The sequence below is a fragment of the Cetorhinus maximus genome, chromosome 18 (assembly GCF_964194155.1).
Source record: "Cetorhinus maximus chromosome 18, sCetMax3.hap1.1, whole genome shotgun sequence".
Taxonomy (NCBI): domain Eukaryota; kingdom Metazoa; phylum Chordata; class Chondrichthyes; order Lamniformes; family Cetorhinidae; genus Cetorhinus; species Cetorhinus maximus.
The window spans coordinates 35,837,379-35,853,337 of record NC_135896.1 but is presented as its reverse complement, the minus strand read 5'-3'; the positions used below and the strand labels follow the sequence as shown (position 1 = coordinate 35,853,337).

Sequence of the window (15,959 nt, the reverse complement as noted above, 5' to 3'; positions counted from 1 at the left end):
CTCATTAATTGGGTGTGTTATGGTCATTAGGGAGCTCATTAAGGCAGCGCCTCTGACTTCCCAAGATTTTCATGAGGCTGGGCAGCCATTAGAAGCCCTCTGAGGCTAACCAGCTGCAGCCTGATGGGAAAAGGGGCATCACTGAAAAAGTTTTATTTGATGCAAAAAGTGAAAGTTTGGATAAATCACTATTGAGCAGCTTTCGCCACTTCTCGACTTGATTTCTCAAATGTCTTCCTCTGATGACTCCAACTTACTCAAACTTCCACCACCTGCATCTTTACCCACACTAAACCCTCCTTGTTCGGCTCTCCTTTTATCACTAACTCCATGATTCCCAATCTATTAAATTTAAAATCCACAACCTCAATTGCTTCAAATCACTCCACAAACTAACTCCACCCTACATATGCAGCCTTTTCCTCCACCGTCCCATCTTTTGACTATAATCCTTTATGCATTGCATTTCTCCCACTGATGGCAAAGCAGTTAGTTATCCTTGTCCTACTCTAGAACCCCTATCCTAAAACCCTCTGCCTCATTATCCTTCTTCCCACCATTATGGGCTTTTGAAAGGCCATCTATTCAACCAGACTCCAAACTCTTTCTCAAAGGCTCATTGTCATTTCTCTCCTCCGTCTTGGAATGTTTCCCGTGTTCCTAGTATATGTTATATAAAGAAAATATTCCATGGAATGAGGTTGAGATGGAAATGAAATTAAAGGGTCTGATACCACAAACTGCAAGAATGGCACTTTGAGCAACTTCCCTGGTGCCTCGCCACTATTTTCATGCTCCCGGCCACTAATTGGGCAGCAGACATGTCTCTAGGGTCATTAAGGCTCCCACCCCGTGAAAATCGTGCTTCCCAGCAGGCTGGAGATGGAGGGGAGAATGCGGTGCAGCATCAGTCCCACCTCCAATGGGAAAATCCGGCATCTTCTTTCCACACCTCCCCTGCATAAAAGCATGGTTATATTTGAATTGGTGCGAAATTCTAGCCAGTGATATAATAATCTAGAACTTTTTCTGTGTAGTCAACCCTCCAATCTGATATTGTCATCAGAATTATTATATCATTAGGCTCACTTCTGGTTTCTAAAATCAAACATAAAAATAATGAGAAAACAGTGCCATTTTTCTTGACATCCCATTAGGAGTAAAAATAATTTATAACAATGTGGCAGTGGGGAAAACTCTTGTGAACATGTGGACATAAGAAATAGGAAGAGAAGTAGGCCAGATAGCTCTGTGAGTCTGCTCCGCCATACCATAAGATCAAGGCTGAGCTGACCTTGACTCCAAATCCACTTTCTTGCCTATTCCCCAAAACCCTGACACCCTTGAATGGCATCAGGCAGCAGAGGCATGGAACTTGATCAGCTTGTGTCAGCACATAAGCTGTATAAAGCTCATTGAAGATTTGACCCATTGATGGATAAATTAATAACTGATACCAGAGATTGATTTCTAGACTTCACATCTATTCTTCCAGTTAGAAATTGTTCAAAACTTCATTCTTGCAGTTTGTGGTATCAGACCCTTTAATTTCATTTCTATCTCAAGCTCTTTCTCTGGAATATTTTCCTTCTACATGCCACTGTCATGAACAGTTTTAAGGTGTTACCTTTTATTGCCCATGATAATTTATATTGTACGTCAGCGGGTGTATTTCTTACCCATGGAGTGAGTGAGTCAGTTTTAAATAACCAGCAGCAAGACATTTATATTTAAAAACACAAGAAAGGTTAGTTTATTTTTCCACACTCTTGCCCTCGAGGTTACTAAAGAAAGTACATCTCACTCACTCTCCCACCTACGTTCTCACACACGCACCAAAACTAGATATAGGTGAAGATAAAAACAGCATTTATAAAAATGGAATAGATCTCAATCTTTGTTTCAATGCAGGTCTATTGTTGTTTTGTAATCACATTGTTACATTGTCTGAAGTGAAGGCTTTGAAATTGTCTCAGCAGTTGCGATGGGTCCTGTCATTGATCTGTAGGAGGTTGGCTTTCTCAGGTAAGCTTGAAGATGGAACCAGGTAGTGCGGAAAGACGAGGTTCTTTGCTTTTCTTCCAAGGAACTGTAGTGTGGCCTTTTTTTAGACTGGTTGATCACAGCAGTTTGATGGGTGTGCTTGTTGTCCCCCCCGCCCCCTCCCCATGATGAAGTTCTGTCATGGAGTTCTGTCTGCTTGTAGCAGTTTTCTATATTTTTAACAGGGAATAAAGATAGCCACTGTATCATGTGACCCTGTAACAAATGCCAGGTCATCTTCCAAATAAGGCATTATGATAATTTTAATTACAGCCTGAATCCGAATAAAGGGAAGTGATTGACTCCACAAGACAGGGTAACTCCCTCAGTGTCCATTTTGAATCAATCAATTTTTCACAAATTGTAACCTTCGAAATACATTTTTCACGATTTATAAATGACACCAGGAGCACTGAAAATATTCCAAGACAGAGATGGAGAGAAATGACAATGAGCCTTTGAACAAGGGATTGGATTGTGGTTGAATTGATGGCTTTTCAGAAGCCCTTAAAGGTGGGAAAGGGGATGATGAGGCAGAGGGCTTTAGGTTAGGGGTTCTGAGTAGGACAAAGATGGCTAACTGCTTTGCCATCACTGGGAGAAATGAGATGCACAGAGGTTAGAATCAAAAGATGAGGCAGGGGAGGAAGAGGCTGCATATGTAGGGTGGAGTGAGTTTGTGGAGTGATTTGAAGTATTTGAGGTTGTGGATTTCAAATGTAATAGAATGGGAATCATGGAATTAGTGATAAAAGGAGAGATGAGCAAGCAGGTTTATGTGGATATGGATGCAGGTGGTGGAAGTTTGAATAAGTTGGAGTCACCAGAGACTAGCAAGGAAGACATTTGAGAAATCAAGTCTAGAGGTGGTGAAAGCTTGTATGAAAGTTTCAGCAATAGTGGGAGTGCAGTCAACGTGGAGACTGATGATATTTTGGAGGTGAGTGACAGGATATAGAGTTTGCAGCTTAACTCTAGTTTCAATGGGATGTCTATTTAGGCATAGCCTGATTCAGCAAATGAGCAGCCAGAGAGGGGAAAGAAGATGGTGATGAGAGGGGAGAGCTGTTGCTGCAGTGTAAAAAGTGTGTGGGCAATTTTAACCCTGCTGGCCCAGCAGAAACTGAATGGGTCTATGGTTTAAAAAGCCCATGTGATTCACTTGCTGGAATCCTGCTTTCTTCTCACAGGCAACAGTTTTTGCCCATTGAGTCTGCGCCGATCAAACAAGTACCTAACTATTCTAATTCCATTTTCCAGCACTAGGCCCATAGCCTTGTATGCCATGGCATCGCAAGTGCACATCCAAATACTTCTTAAATGTTATGAAGGTTTCTGCCTCTACCACCCTTTCAGGCAGTGAGTTCCAGATTCCCACCAGCCTCTGGGTGTAAAAATTCTTCCTCACATACCCTCTAAACCTCCTGCCCCTTACCTTAAATCTATGCCTCCTGGTTATTGATCCCTCCACCAAGGAGAAAAGTTCCTTCCTGTCTACCATATCTATGCTCCTCATAATTTTACACACCTCAATCATGTCCCCCTTCAATCTCCTCTGCTGCAGGGAAAATAACCCCAGTCTATCCAATCTCTCCTCATAACTAAAACTCTCCAGCCCAGGCAACATTCTGGTAAATTCCCTCTGCACTCTCTCTAGTGCAATCACATCCTTTCTGTAATGCGGATTCCAGAGCTGCACGCAATACTCTAGCTGTAGCCTAACTAGCATTTTATACAGTTCCAGCATAACCCCCCTGCTCTTATATTTTATGCCTCGGCTAATAAAGGCAAATATCCCATATGCCTTCTTAACCACCTTATCTACCTGTCCTGCTACCTTACAGGATTGGTGGACATGCACACCAAGGTCCCTCTGATCCTCGGAACTTCCCAGGGTCCTATTATTCATCGTGTATTCCCGTGCCTTGTTTGTCCTGCCCAAGTGCTTTGCCTCACACTTATCTGGATTAAATTCCAATTGCCACTGATCAGCCTGCCTATATCCTCCTGTAATCTAAGGCTAACCTCCTCACTATTTACCACTTCACCAATTTTCATGTCATTCGCAAACTTACTGATCAACCCTCCTACATTCAAGTCTAAATCATTATATATACACCACAAACAGCAAGAGACCCAACACTGATCCCTGTGGAACCCCACTGGACACAGGCATCCAGTCACAAAAACACCCCTCGACCATCACCCTCTGCTTCCTGCCACTTAGCCAATTCTGGATCCAATTTGCCAAATTGCTTTGGATCCCATGGGCTCTTACCTTCGTTATCAGTCTTCCATGCGGGACCTTATCAAAAGCCTTGCTGAAGTCCAAGTAGATCACGTCAAATGCATTGCTCTTGTCTACACACCCGGTCACCTCTTCGAAAGATTCAATCTAATTGGTCAGACATGATCTCCCCTTAACAAAACCATGCTGACTGTCCTTGATTAATCCTTGCCTCTTTAAGTGTAGATTAATTCTGTCCCTCAGAATTGCTTCCAATAGTTTCCCCACCACTGAGGTTAGACTGACTGGCCCGTAGTTCCCTGGTTTATCCCTTCCTCCCTTGAATAATGGTACCTCATTGGCTGTCCTCCAGTCCTCTGGTACCTCTCCTGTGGCCAGAGAGGTATTGAAAATTATTGCCAGCGCCCCTGCTATCTCCTCCCTTGCCTCATTGAACAGCCTGGGATACATTTCATCCAGGCCTGGAGATTTATCTACTTTTAAGCCTACCAGACCACTTAGAACCTCCTCCCTTTCTGTGCTAATTTCTTTAATTATATCACAGTCCTTCTGCTTGTTTTCCATACCCACATCGTCCCTCTTATTTGTGAACCTCCACAAAGTATTCATTTAGAATCCTACCTACGTCTTCCAGCTCCACACACAAATTACCACTATGGTCCTTAATGGGCCCTACTTTTTCCCTAGTTATCCTCTTACTCTTAATGTACCTGTAAAATAACTTTGGATTTTCCTTTATTTTACCTGACAATGTTTTTTCATGCTCCCTTTTTTTCTCCTAATTTCCTTTTTAAGATCCCCCCTACACATTCTATACTCCTCTAGGGCTTCTGCTGTTTTGAGCCCTCAGTATCTGCCATAAGCCTCCTTTTTTCTCTTTATCCAATCCTGTATATCCCTCGACATCCAGGATTACCTGGATTTGTTGGTCCCACCCTTTGTCTTTACTGGAATATGTTGGCCCTGTACTCTCCCTATTTCCTTTTTGAATGAATCCCACTGCTCTGATACAGATTTACCTCAAAGTAGCTGCTCCCAGTCCACTCTGACCAAATAATATCTGATCTTATTAAAATCGGCCTTCCCCCAATTTAGAACTCTGATTTCTGGCCCATCCTTGTCCTTTTCCATAAAAACCTTGATTCTAACGGAGTTATGATCACGATCTGCAAAATGCTCCCCCACTGATACCGCTACCACTTGCCCAGTTTCATTCCCTAAAATTAAGTCCAGGACCACCCCCTCTCTTGTAGGACCTTCTATGTACTAGCTTAAAAAGCTCTCCTGGATGCATTTTAAGAATTCCACTCCCTTTAAACCTATCACACTATGGCTAGCCCAGTTAATGTTGGGGAAGTTGAAATCCCCCACTATTACTACCCTATTATTTCTACACTTCTCTGAAATTTGCCTACATATCTGCTCTTCTATTTCTCTCTGATTGTTTGGGGGCCTATAGTACACTCCCAGCAATGTGATTGCTCCTTTTTTGTTTTTCAGTTCTACCCATATAGCTTCATTTGAGGAGCATTCTAAGATGCCATCCCTCCTTACTGCTGGAATTGATTCCTTGATCAATATTGTGATACCTCCTCCTCTTTTACCTCCTTCCCTGTCTTGCCTGAAGACCCTATATCCTGGAATATCGAGCTGCCAATCCTGCCCCTCTCTCAACCATGTCTCTGTGACAGCAATGACATCATACTTCCATGTGTTAATTTGTGCCCTCAACTCATCTGCCTTATTTGTCAGACTCCTTGCATTAAAATAATTATCATCCAATCTTTCCAAACTCTCTTGTGCCTTAACTGACCTATAATTTCTATGCCTTCCACACTCACTTGCTCTTTCTTCTAATTTTGGCTGTGCATCTCCCCCTGCTGAACCTCCTCTCAGGATCCTATCCCCCTGCCAAGTTCATTTAAACCCTCCCCAACAACACTATCAAACCTCCCCTCAAGGATGTTGATCCCATTCCAGCTCAGGTGCAACCCGTCCGCCTTGTACAGGTCCCACTGCCCCCAGAAACTGTTGTAATGTCCCAGAAATCTAAAGCCCATCCTGCTGCACCATCTCTCCCACCACGCATTCATCTGGACTAACCTCCTATTTCTATACTCACTAGCGTGTGGCACTGGAAGTAATCCAGAGATTACTACCTTTGAGGTCCTGTTTTTTAATCTGCTTCCTAGCTCTCTTCTGCTTGCAGGACCTCAGCCCTCTTTCTATCTATGCCATTGGTACCAATATGTACCACGATCTCTGTCTGTTTGCCCTCCTCCTTTAGAATGCCCTGCAGCTGCTCAGTGATATCCTTGACCCTGGCATCAGGGAAGCAACATACCATCCTGGAATCACGTCTACAGCTGCAGAAACGGCTGTCTGTTCCCCTTACTACTGAGTCTCCTACCACTATCGCTCTTCCCCTCTTTTTCCTCCCCCCCCTGCACAGCTGAGCTACTCAGAGTGCCCTAAACGTGGCTGCACTCCCTAGCGGAACTGTCACTCACCATTTTCCAACGCAGAAAAATGGTTCTCAAGCAAGATGCATCCTGGGGATTTCCTGGCTACCTGCCTGACACCTTTTTTCTGACTGATGGTCACCCATTCCCCCTCTGTCTGCACTTCCGTAAGCTGTGGGGTGACCACACCTAAAAACGTGCTATCTACGAAACTCTCAGCCTCATGGATGCACCTCAGTGCCTCCAGCTGCCGCTCAAGCTCCGAAACTCGGAGCTCAAGTAGCTGCAGCTGATGGCACTTCCTGTACATGTGGTCGGTCAGAGTGCAAGAAGCCTCCAGGACTTCCCACATGTTGCAGGCGGTACATAACATGGGACTGAGCTGCTCTGCCATGCCTCTATTTGAAAAAAACCCTTACTTTAAGTTAAATACAGTAAAAAAACTGTACTTTTCTGCTAGGTCAACCTTGCAGGAAGAGGTCCTGGGGCCAGAAGAGGCCCAAAGACATGAGAGATGATCTTATTGAAGCATATAAGATTATGAAGGGGCTTGATAGGGTAGGTCCTGAGAGGATGTTTCTCCTCATGGGTACGGTTGCCAATTCTGTCTAGACATACTCCAGGAGACATCGGTGGAAGTGATGGCATGGAAAGTCAGCGGTGTGGCATGAGCAGGTGAAATTAGAGAAAAGACCTATGATACTGAATGAGAGGGAATGAATCTGTCTCCGCCAAATTTCACTACTGAGTCTGAACAATTCCTTCCCCTGCCAGTTGCTCTCAGGGGATGGAAATCCAAAGCGCACCACAGCCCACCCAGTCACCACCAATTCAATCCAACACTAATTAATAACATAAATAACATGAATTAATCACTGTACCAGCATCCAGCCAGTCTCAGCTGAACTTAACCTTGGCTCATAATCAACGCCCCTTCCTCGAACTCTGTAGCCCGAGTGGACATTACCTCAACTGATTGGAGCACTGACCACGCGATCTGTAGGCTGTTTGGATATTTCCAACAAACGACCTCCACCGAGTCGGGCTTCTCCATGGTTGGGGGGAGCAGGTACCAGATGCAGGGAAGGTCAGGCGGTACCTGAATGGAGGCTGTGATTGGCTGACAGCCGGTCCCTGACATGGGGAAGGTCAGGTGTTACCCGAGCAGGGCTGTGATTGGCTGGTGGCTAGTCCCTGATGCAGGGAAGGTCAGCTGGTACTCGAACTTGGCTGTGATTGGCTGGTGGTTGATCCTGGCCATCACTGTCAGGAGCTGATGTGCTCCTGGAATGCTTTATTTGGTCATTCGAAGAGTGAGGCCAATTCTGGGGAAGTCCTGGCCATTCTTTGAGGATTGGCAACCATACTTATGGGAGAATCTAGAATTGGAGCCAGTTTCAAAATAAGGCGATTCCTATTTAAGGTGGAGATGAGGAGGAATTTCTTCTCTCAAAGCATCATTAGTCTGTGGAATTCGCTACCCCAGCAAGCAGTGCAGGCTGGGTCATTGAATATATTCAAAGCTGAGTTAGACAGACTTTTTGATCGACAAGGGAATCAAAAGTTATGGAGGGCAGGCAGAAAAGTGGAGTTAAGGCCACAATCAGATCAGCCATGATCTTATTAAATGGTGGAGCAGGCTTGATGGACCAATTAGCCTACTCCTGCTCCTATTTCTTATGTTCTTATGCACTTGAAAAAATTTTTTAGAAAACTTTTTAAAAAACTTTCCTTATGGGACCAGGAGGAACAAGAATGTTTTTTGGGGTTCACAAGGAAAGTTTAGGCTTTATCTGCCCCTCTGATTGTGAGGTCCTCCCAAAAGCCCGTTGTTGTGACTCACCTGCGTTTGTGGGACAGTTAATTTGGTCCCCAGCAGTGGCCTCCTGTCAGCTGGCATTGTGGGCCTGCACATTGGCTGGCTGCCACTTCCCACTGACCTCTGGAAAGAAACTTACTGTGGCTATATTAATGAGGCCTGAAAATTAAAATCACCCAGGTTTCACACTGTGCTGACCACTCACCTGATTCTTGCCTCAAGTTAAAATCAAGGCTATGTCTTCAGTCTTCCCAGCATCCGGTGGAAGAAATTGTGGCTCATCCACAAATTAATGTTGGACAGGCAGGGATAGAAATGATATCAAAGGAAGTGTTCACAAGAGGGTGTTCTCAGTATATATATGCAACCTGACTCTGTTATCCCTGTGCTGAGAAATTATCTCATTGTGGGGCAGTATTAGATGAAGAAAAGAAGGGAGCCAAGGAAAGATCACTGGATAACTTTGGAGGTGACCATGCAAGGACAGAAGGTTGTTGGAGATGCACTGGCTGCTTTGGGATTGTGTGCTGTGGGACAGGTCAGAGTGAAATCATGGAAGGGCAGTCTCATAATGCTCAGCTACAGAGGAAAGAAGTCAGAAGCTGAGGAAGGCAAGATGGGAAAAATGCACTTTACCCAGTCCAATCTTGGTGATGTGAATGAACAGAAGGGATTCAAACAAGGAATTCTGGGAGAGCTGGGTACAGAATTGGAAGATAACAATGTATTCAAGAGCCTTAGGGACAAAGAGAGATTTGTGATTCAATTATAGTTGAAGAAATCAAGAGAGTGCCCTTTGAGGATGTAGATGGTGGTTTTGAATTTCTGTGAATGTGGGAGTAATTGGGTAGGGTGGAGATAGAAGCAACAGGAAATGCATATTCTTTTAGAAATTAGCTGTACTAGATGTTTCTCATGCTCAGCACTGAGTATCACTCCCTATGTTACATTTTATATACACACACATGTAATTTATATATATATATATATATTGTTGTTACTATAGTTTGTTCACTGGAATTAACACAGTTAGGAAAGATTTGTAATTATATAGCACCTTTCATGACCTCAGGACATCCCAGAGTGCTTTTGAAATATAGTCACTGTTGGAATGTAGGAGATTCTGCAGCCAATTTGCACACAGTAAGGCCCCAGAAACATCAATATAATAATAACCAGATGATCTGTTTTATAAATGTTGGGTAAGGGATAAATATAGTACAGGACACCAGGGAAACCTTCCCTATTCTTCTTTAAAAGAGTGCACCCGATAATACACCTGACAGAGCAAACAGGGCCTTGGTTTGGCATCTTGGTAGATGGCAGGCACCTCCCAGGATGATTCTCTCAGTGGAGTGTCAGCCTTGATCAAATCTCTGAAGTGGAACTTGAACCCATTATCTTCTGACTCAGAAATGAGTCACAACTGACACATGCCTTCTACATGTACCCAGTCTTCAGGTAATGGAACTGGATGGATTCCAACAGGGAGTTCTGAGAGAGATGAGAATGGTTGTGAGAGAACTTCATAGGAAAAAGAGAAGTTAGAAATTGGAAGATAATTGGAAAGAACAGATGGATTGAGGATTTTTTTATGAGAGTGCTAGTGCTTGAACAAGGGGAACTGTTAATAATAGCAGTTACCATGGGAGTCACAAAGGAACATAAAGGCAAAAATCAACTTTTGTGGGAGAAAATAAATTAGGAAAAGCATGAGTGAAGATGACAGAGAAATTGCAGAGCGATAGAGAATTAGACTAGAGTGCATGTTCTCCTGTGAACTGCCTCTAGTGCTTGGAATTCTCCTCTGAGTCTCATTGACAGTTCTGAACACAGTACTGAATATGTGGTCTGACTAGAGCATCCCACATGTTAACCATGACTTCCTCTTATCTGTACTGTACTGTTTTAGCTATTTGGTTCAACATTCCATTCACTTTGATTGCTGCTCTGAAGAGATTGGACTTGTTGAGGGTGAACCCTTAACAATACTCCTCTTATTCAGCTCTATCCTTAGGTATTTCAACCCCATTCATGGAGTATCAATTTTCTCTTCCTCAAGCAGCACTTTACACTTATTAACATTAAATTTCATCTGCTATTGCTTTTTCTACTTGCACATTCTCTGAACTCATTTCATACTTTTTGAGTTGCCTACAAATTCAACTGTTCTTTTATTCTTTCATGTGGGCATCACTGGCAAAACGAGTATTTTTTGCCCAACCCTAATTGCCCTTGAACTGAACATTTCAGCAGACAGTTAAGAGTCTGTTGTGGGTCTAGAGTCACATGTAGGCCAGACAGGGGTAAGGACGGCAGATTTCCTCCCCCTAAAGGATATTAGTGAACCAGATGGGGTCTTTACAACAATTGATGATAGTTTCATGGTCACTGTACAAATGGTGGCCATGCTGCCATGGTGGGATTTGGACCCATGTCCCCAGAGCATTAACCTGGGCCTCTGGATTACTAGTTCTGTGACATTACCACTATGCCACCATCTCCCCCGGGTTCCTCCTAGTCTGCAGTCATCCAACAAATTTATATTGATTTTCTGAATTGATTGATGTAAATTATAAGCTGTGATGCACAACTTTCAGGAGTACACATCATTTCTTCAAATTAACAGCAACAAAACTACAACAACAGAAGGAGGCACCTCCCAAGGTGAAGTATTCACTCAGTGGAGTGTCAGCCTAGATCAAATCTCTGGAGTGGAACTTGAACCTTGCAATTATATGATGCCTTTAGCATAGCAAAATGTCCCAAGGTGCTTCACAGGAATATTACCGAACAAAATTTGACACGGAGCCACATAAGGAAATGTCAGGGCCAATGATGTAAAGCTTTGTCAAAGAGGCAAATTTTAAGTAGTATCATAATGGAGCCAAGAGAGAAAGAGAGGTTTAAGGAAGGAATTCCAGACCTAAGAACCACTGCCCATAGTGGAGCGAGTAAAAATCGGGATGCTTGGTGGCCAGAATTAAAGGAGCATAGGTATCTCAGAAGTATGTTGGTCCTAGGGGAAATTACAGAGCTAGGCAGAGGTGAGGTCATGGAGGGATTTCAAAATGAGGATGAGAATTTTAAAATCAAGGCCTTGCTTAAGCAGAGTCAATATTGGTTACTTTGCCACGGGGCGATAGGTAAAATGGACTTGGTGTGAGGCGGGACACAGGCAACAGAGCTTTAGATGCCCAAGTTTACAGAGAAAAGAGCATTGGAGGCCGGTCAAGAATGCATTGGAATCATCATGTCTAGAGATAAGAAAGAAATGAATGAGAGTTTCAACAGCAGGTGAGCTGAGGCAGGGCAGAATCTGTGATGTTATGTGGGTGGATATAAGTGACCTTAGCGATGGCACTGAAATATAGTTGAGAGCTCATCTAGGGGTCAAACATGATAGCAAGATTGTAAATAGTCTGGTTCAGCCTCATACAGTTGCCAAAGAGAAGGACTGAGTCAGTGGCTTGGGAACAGAGATTGTGATGCAAGGATCCAAAACAATGGCTTTAATCTTCCCAATGTTTAGTTGGGTGAAATTCCTGCTTGTTGAGCAGTCTGACAATTCAGAGACAGTGAAAAAGGTGAGAAAGGCGGAGGTGTTGGGTGTCATCACTGTACATATGGAAAGTGATGTTGTGTTGCCAGATGTTGTCACTGTGGGGCAGCATGTGGATGAGAAATAGGAAGGGGATCCTTGATGGACACCAGAGGCAAGGGTGCGAGGTTGGGAAGAGAAGCCAGAGCAGGTGATTCTCTGGCTACGACTGTATAGATGAGAATGGAACTGGGCAACTGCAGTCCCACCTAGCTGGATGACAGTAGAGAGGCATTGGAGGAGGATTGTGTGGTTAACCATGTCAAAGACTGCTAACAGGTCGGGAAGGATGAGATGTGGTAGATGGGATAGTTTACTTTTGCCACAGTCACGCAGGATCTTAATTGTGACTTGAATGAAAACCATTTGGTACTGTAGCATGGACAAAGATTGACCATGGCATGTTTACAATACTACAACAGTTAGCCATAAGATTAAAAGTGTTAGAGATTATACAATGGATTGTTAGCAAAATATTTAACTCAGGTTTAATATTTATGTCAAAAGCAGCATTTGTTCTCATTTTATATGAAATTATATATTTACCTCCCAAAAATTAAATGGACATTTTAATAACCTTCATCATGGTCTGGTTTTGTTCAGTAACAATAATGTGTTATTGTATTGCATATTATAAAAGGTCTTTAATAATTTACAGCATCCAACCAGCTTTCTACATTCAGACATTCCCATAATTTGTTTTCAATGGTTGCTCAAGTTACATCAATTTAATAGGAAATCATTGGTGGGCAGCCACCTATCGGATACAACCTTACTGCTTATTCACACTCAGGAAATAGTAGTAGCACACAATTGTTCACTTCAAATTAGTTTCTGGATATTATTTAACCGATCAGCAGGTGCACAAAAGCAAATGAGAAATTACTATTCAAATAGAGATAGGGGTATGAGTACTGATAGCCACCCAATAATGGTTTCACGTTCCCCAAAGAATGAATTTCTTCCACGCAAATCTATTGTCAATTCCTGCCAACCATGATGCGAGCTATATAAATAATGGAGCTTTCTCGGTAGAGCTCGGTTAACATAATCTATACTTAGTTAAAATCCCACTTCTATTAAACAGTGAGATAATCCTTAAGGGCGAACTGGAATTTATTGGTTTAAATAAGATAAAAACCAGCACAAACTCTGAATATTGCTTTTAATCGACATGTGTGGCTGTCTTAAATTCTAACGGCGGGTCAAAGATTTTGATGCACTTGGGGGGGATGGCTCGGAAATTTCGGAGACGCACTATGAAATTACCTGAAGGTTCAATTAACTAAAGGTTACATTTAACTGATGGGCAAGCTAATGGATCCCAGTTTTCCACCCAAATTTCACCCTCTGAGTTTTACTTCCGAAATGCGTCTAGCTCCGAAATGTTCGTTAATTTGTAAAATGTACAATTGTGATTTATTAATTTGCATTCTAGCAGATCCATGGTGAGAATTCAACAGGTGCCGTCCTGAGAATAGGGAATTAGAATATCGTTGTCTTTATCTTTCAGCAAATCTGCGTCATTGCAAGCTATCCAATCTTAAGAAAAGAAACATTATGCGACGCCTGATAATTTCCACCTTTCACTTCCATTCTTTATCCCACCATGGATGTCATGAATGCTAGAAATAACGAACGCGAGGAGAAAATCTTTTTAACTGCAGTTTTTTTCCAGCAGTTGAATGAGCAATTTTCCAATCTCCGTAAATATTTCACAATGAACAAGTGGACAGAAAGCTTCCGTTTAGGCTATGTATGGTTTACAACAGATAAATGAATGTTTGTATATCTTATTTAATGCCAATAAAGATTTCTACATTCCAAACTGGACTTTAGATCATGGAAATACCACCCCCTCCAATCACACATGATGGAGACGTGGACAGGCATCGTCTTTCCTTGAACAGTGGATGGGTCAAAATCTCTGAACCCAACTACCCTCACACGCATACACCATCGTGACAAAGCCTACAGCCGTTCGGAAAGAATGCCACCTTCTCAGAACAACTGGGGGTTCGAATCACAGAAATCACAGGTTTTGCACTGCCCGCCCACCACCCGGGAGCAGGTAAACCAGGTAAATGCAGCACAGTAGTGAGACATAAAAGGAATGTAATCCTTCAAACAAATTATTAAAAGGTCGTTCCAGATAAACATAACATTTGATTATTTCTCCAAATGTTATTCTGCTACAACACCCCGTTTAACTTAATAAGGCGTCTGAGCATGTACTTGCATACCATTTGATCACGTGCAACGCAGTTTACAATAATTAACTATGGGCACACCCCGCACAAAATCTAAGCAGGAGTTTATAATTTCTATAGGTATCACGGACATTTAGCCACCGGTCGGGACAAAGTTTACTGCCCCACCTAAACGATCCCTTGACTCGTCGCACCCTAGGTAAAGGTCGTGCTTCACGACTTTATGGATTTGTTATACCGAAATTAATTGTGTAAATTTTTTTTTAAAAAACCCACCCTCACCCCTTTGATTCCTATACAGTTGTGTTTAAATTGTTGGACGTATTTCCCTGAAATATCTCGATTTCACTTTGGAAGTTGTATAAATCTCATTCCCACGCAGATTTTTAATGAACTATGTCTAAAGCGATCAAATTTGCCAAAACTTGTTCAAAACTTACAAGTTGGTCTCTTTGAATAATGTTAACCGTTTCTTTGCAACAAATATGCCTTAAAATATGCGATTCTTTAAAATCTACCTGGCATTTAGGGATAATAAAAATTCAAAAGAAAGTATGGTTCAAGAAAGGTTAAGTATAGTCAAATCTCAGTTCGCAATTTTAAACACAGGTTAGACAGAGAAACGGAAGAAGACGGATGAAAAAGTGTCATTGTAAATAGTGATGCATTGTATGAGAAAGTACTTAATGTGCTGATTGGAGAGGGAAGAGTTCTAAACCTGACTCGTAAAATACTCAAGTCGATCCAATTATTTGGGATAGGAATATTATTTTTAAAAAGTGCACATTGCTCGCCCTGACGTCCTTTACAAATACCAGTGTTCTGATAATTAATACCCATTTTTTAGGAGAACATAGGACAAAAAACTTCAGATTCTGTAAGTAATGTTTACGTCAAATTATAAAAACAATTCCGAACTGTGGCAAAACAAAGCAAACTGTTGAAAATTAAGAGGCGGAACAATTCTTCGCCAGATTTGGATGGAGAGGCATACAAAATAAATCAAGTTTGCAGACAAACTTTTACTTGATTTTTATTGTTTAAAAAACAATTAAACATACCCAACATTTCTTTTCTTCTTTGCGTGTGAGGCTGATCGGAATAGACCCATTCAAAATCATTTCGTTTCATTTTGATCCCCATGCTGTCGGATGCTTAAAATTCATGTGTGTGCAACCTTTCCTGCCAGCGCTGCTTGTGAACGCTGCCAGCTCATTCACCTGCTTTAAAGCAGCAACAACACCCACACTTAAAAAAAACAAGCCTCTGCAACGTACCCATGAGGGTTGGAGGCGTGCTCCAGAAAGAACCACATTGGCAAAGCTCCAAGCAGGTGAGTAAAGAGAACTTGATGCAAATAAGACGACCAACTTCACGACCAGTTGCAATTTTTTTTTAAAAAGGGAATCAATTGGGGGTTGCAGGATATATTCACGGGACTGAGGATACTGGGCGAAAAGTCTGGTTTTAATGTTGCTGTGAGGTGTAAGGTGTTTTTTTTTGGTAATAGTGTAATCTATTGGCACATGGCAACAAGGGCAAATCATGAAGGACAGGAAGTGGAATGAAGTCTCGC

The 15,959-nt window shown here is 42.4% G+C and overlaps 1 protein-coding gene across 1 annotated transcript in view; it reads right to left on the bottom strand.

The window, feature by feature from the left end:
• Nucleotides 1-15,957, bottom strand: part of degs2 (delta(4)-desaturase, sphingolipid 2) — an 89,799-nt gene extending 73,842 nt beyond the window's left edge. Inside the window, exon 1 of the mRNA XM_078562389.1 lies at nucleotides 15,445-15,957. Within this exon, the coding sequence (XP_078418515.1) occupies nucleotides 15,445-15,526 (82 nt within the window). The 5' untranslated portion in view covers nucleotides 15,527-15,957. The remainder of the gene's footprint in view (nucleotides 1-15,444) is intronic.
• Between the last annotated feature and the right edge of the window lie 2 nt (nucleotides 15,958-15,959).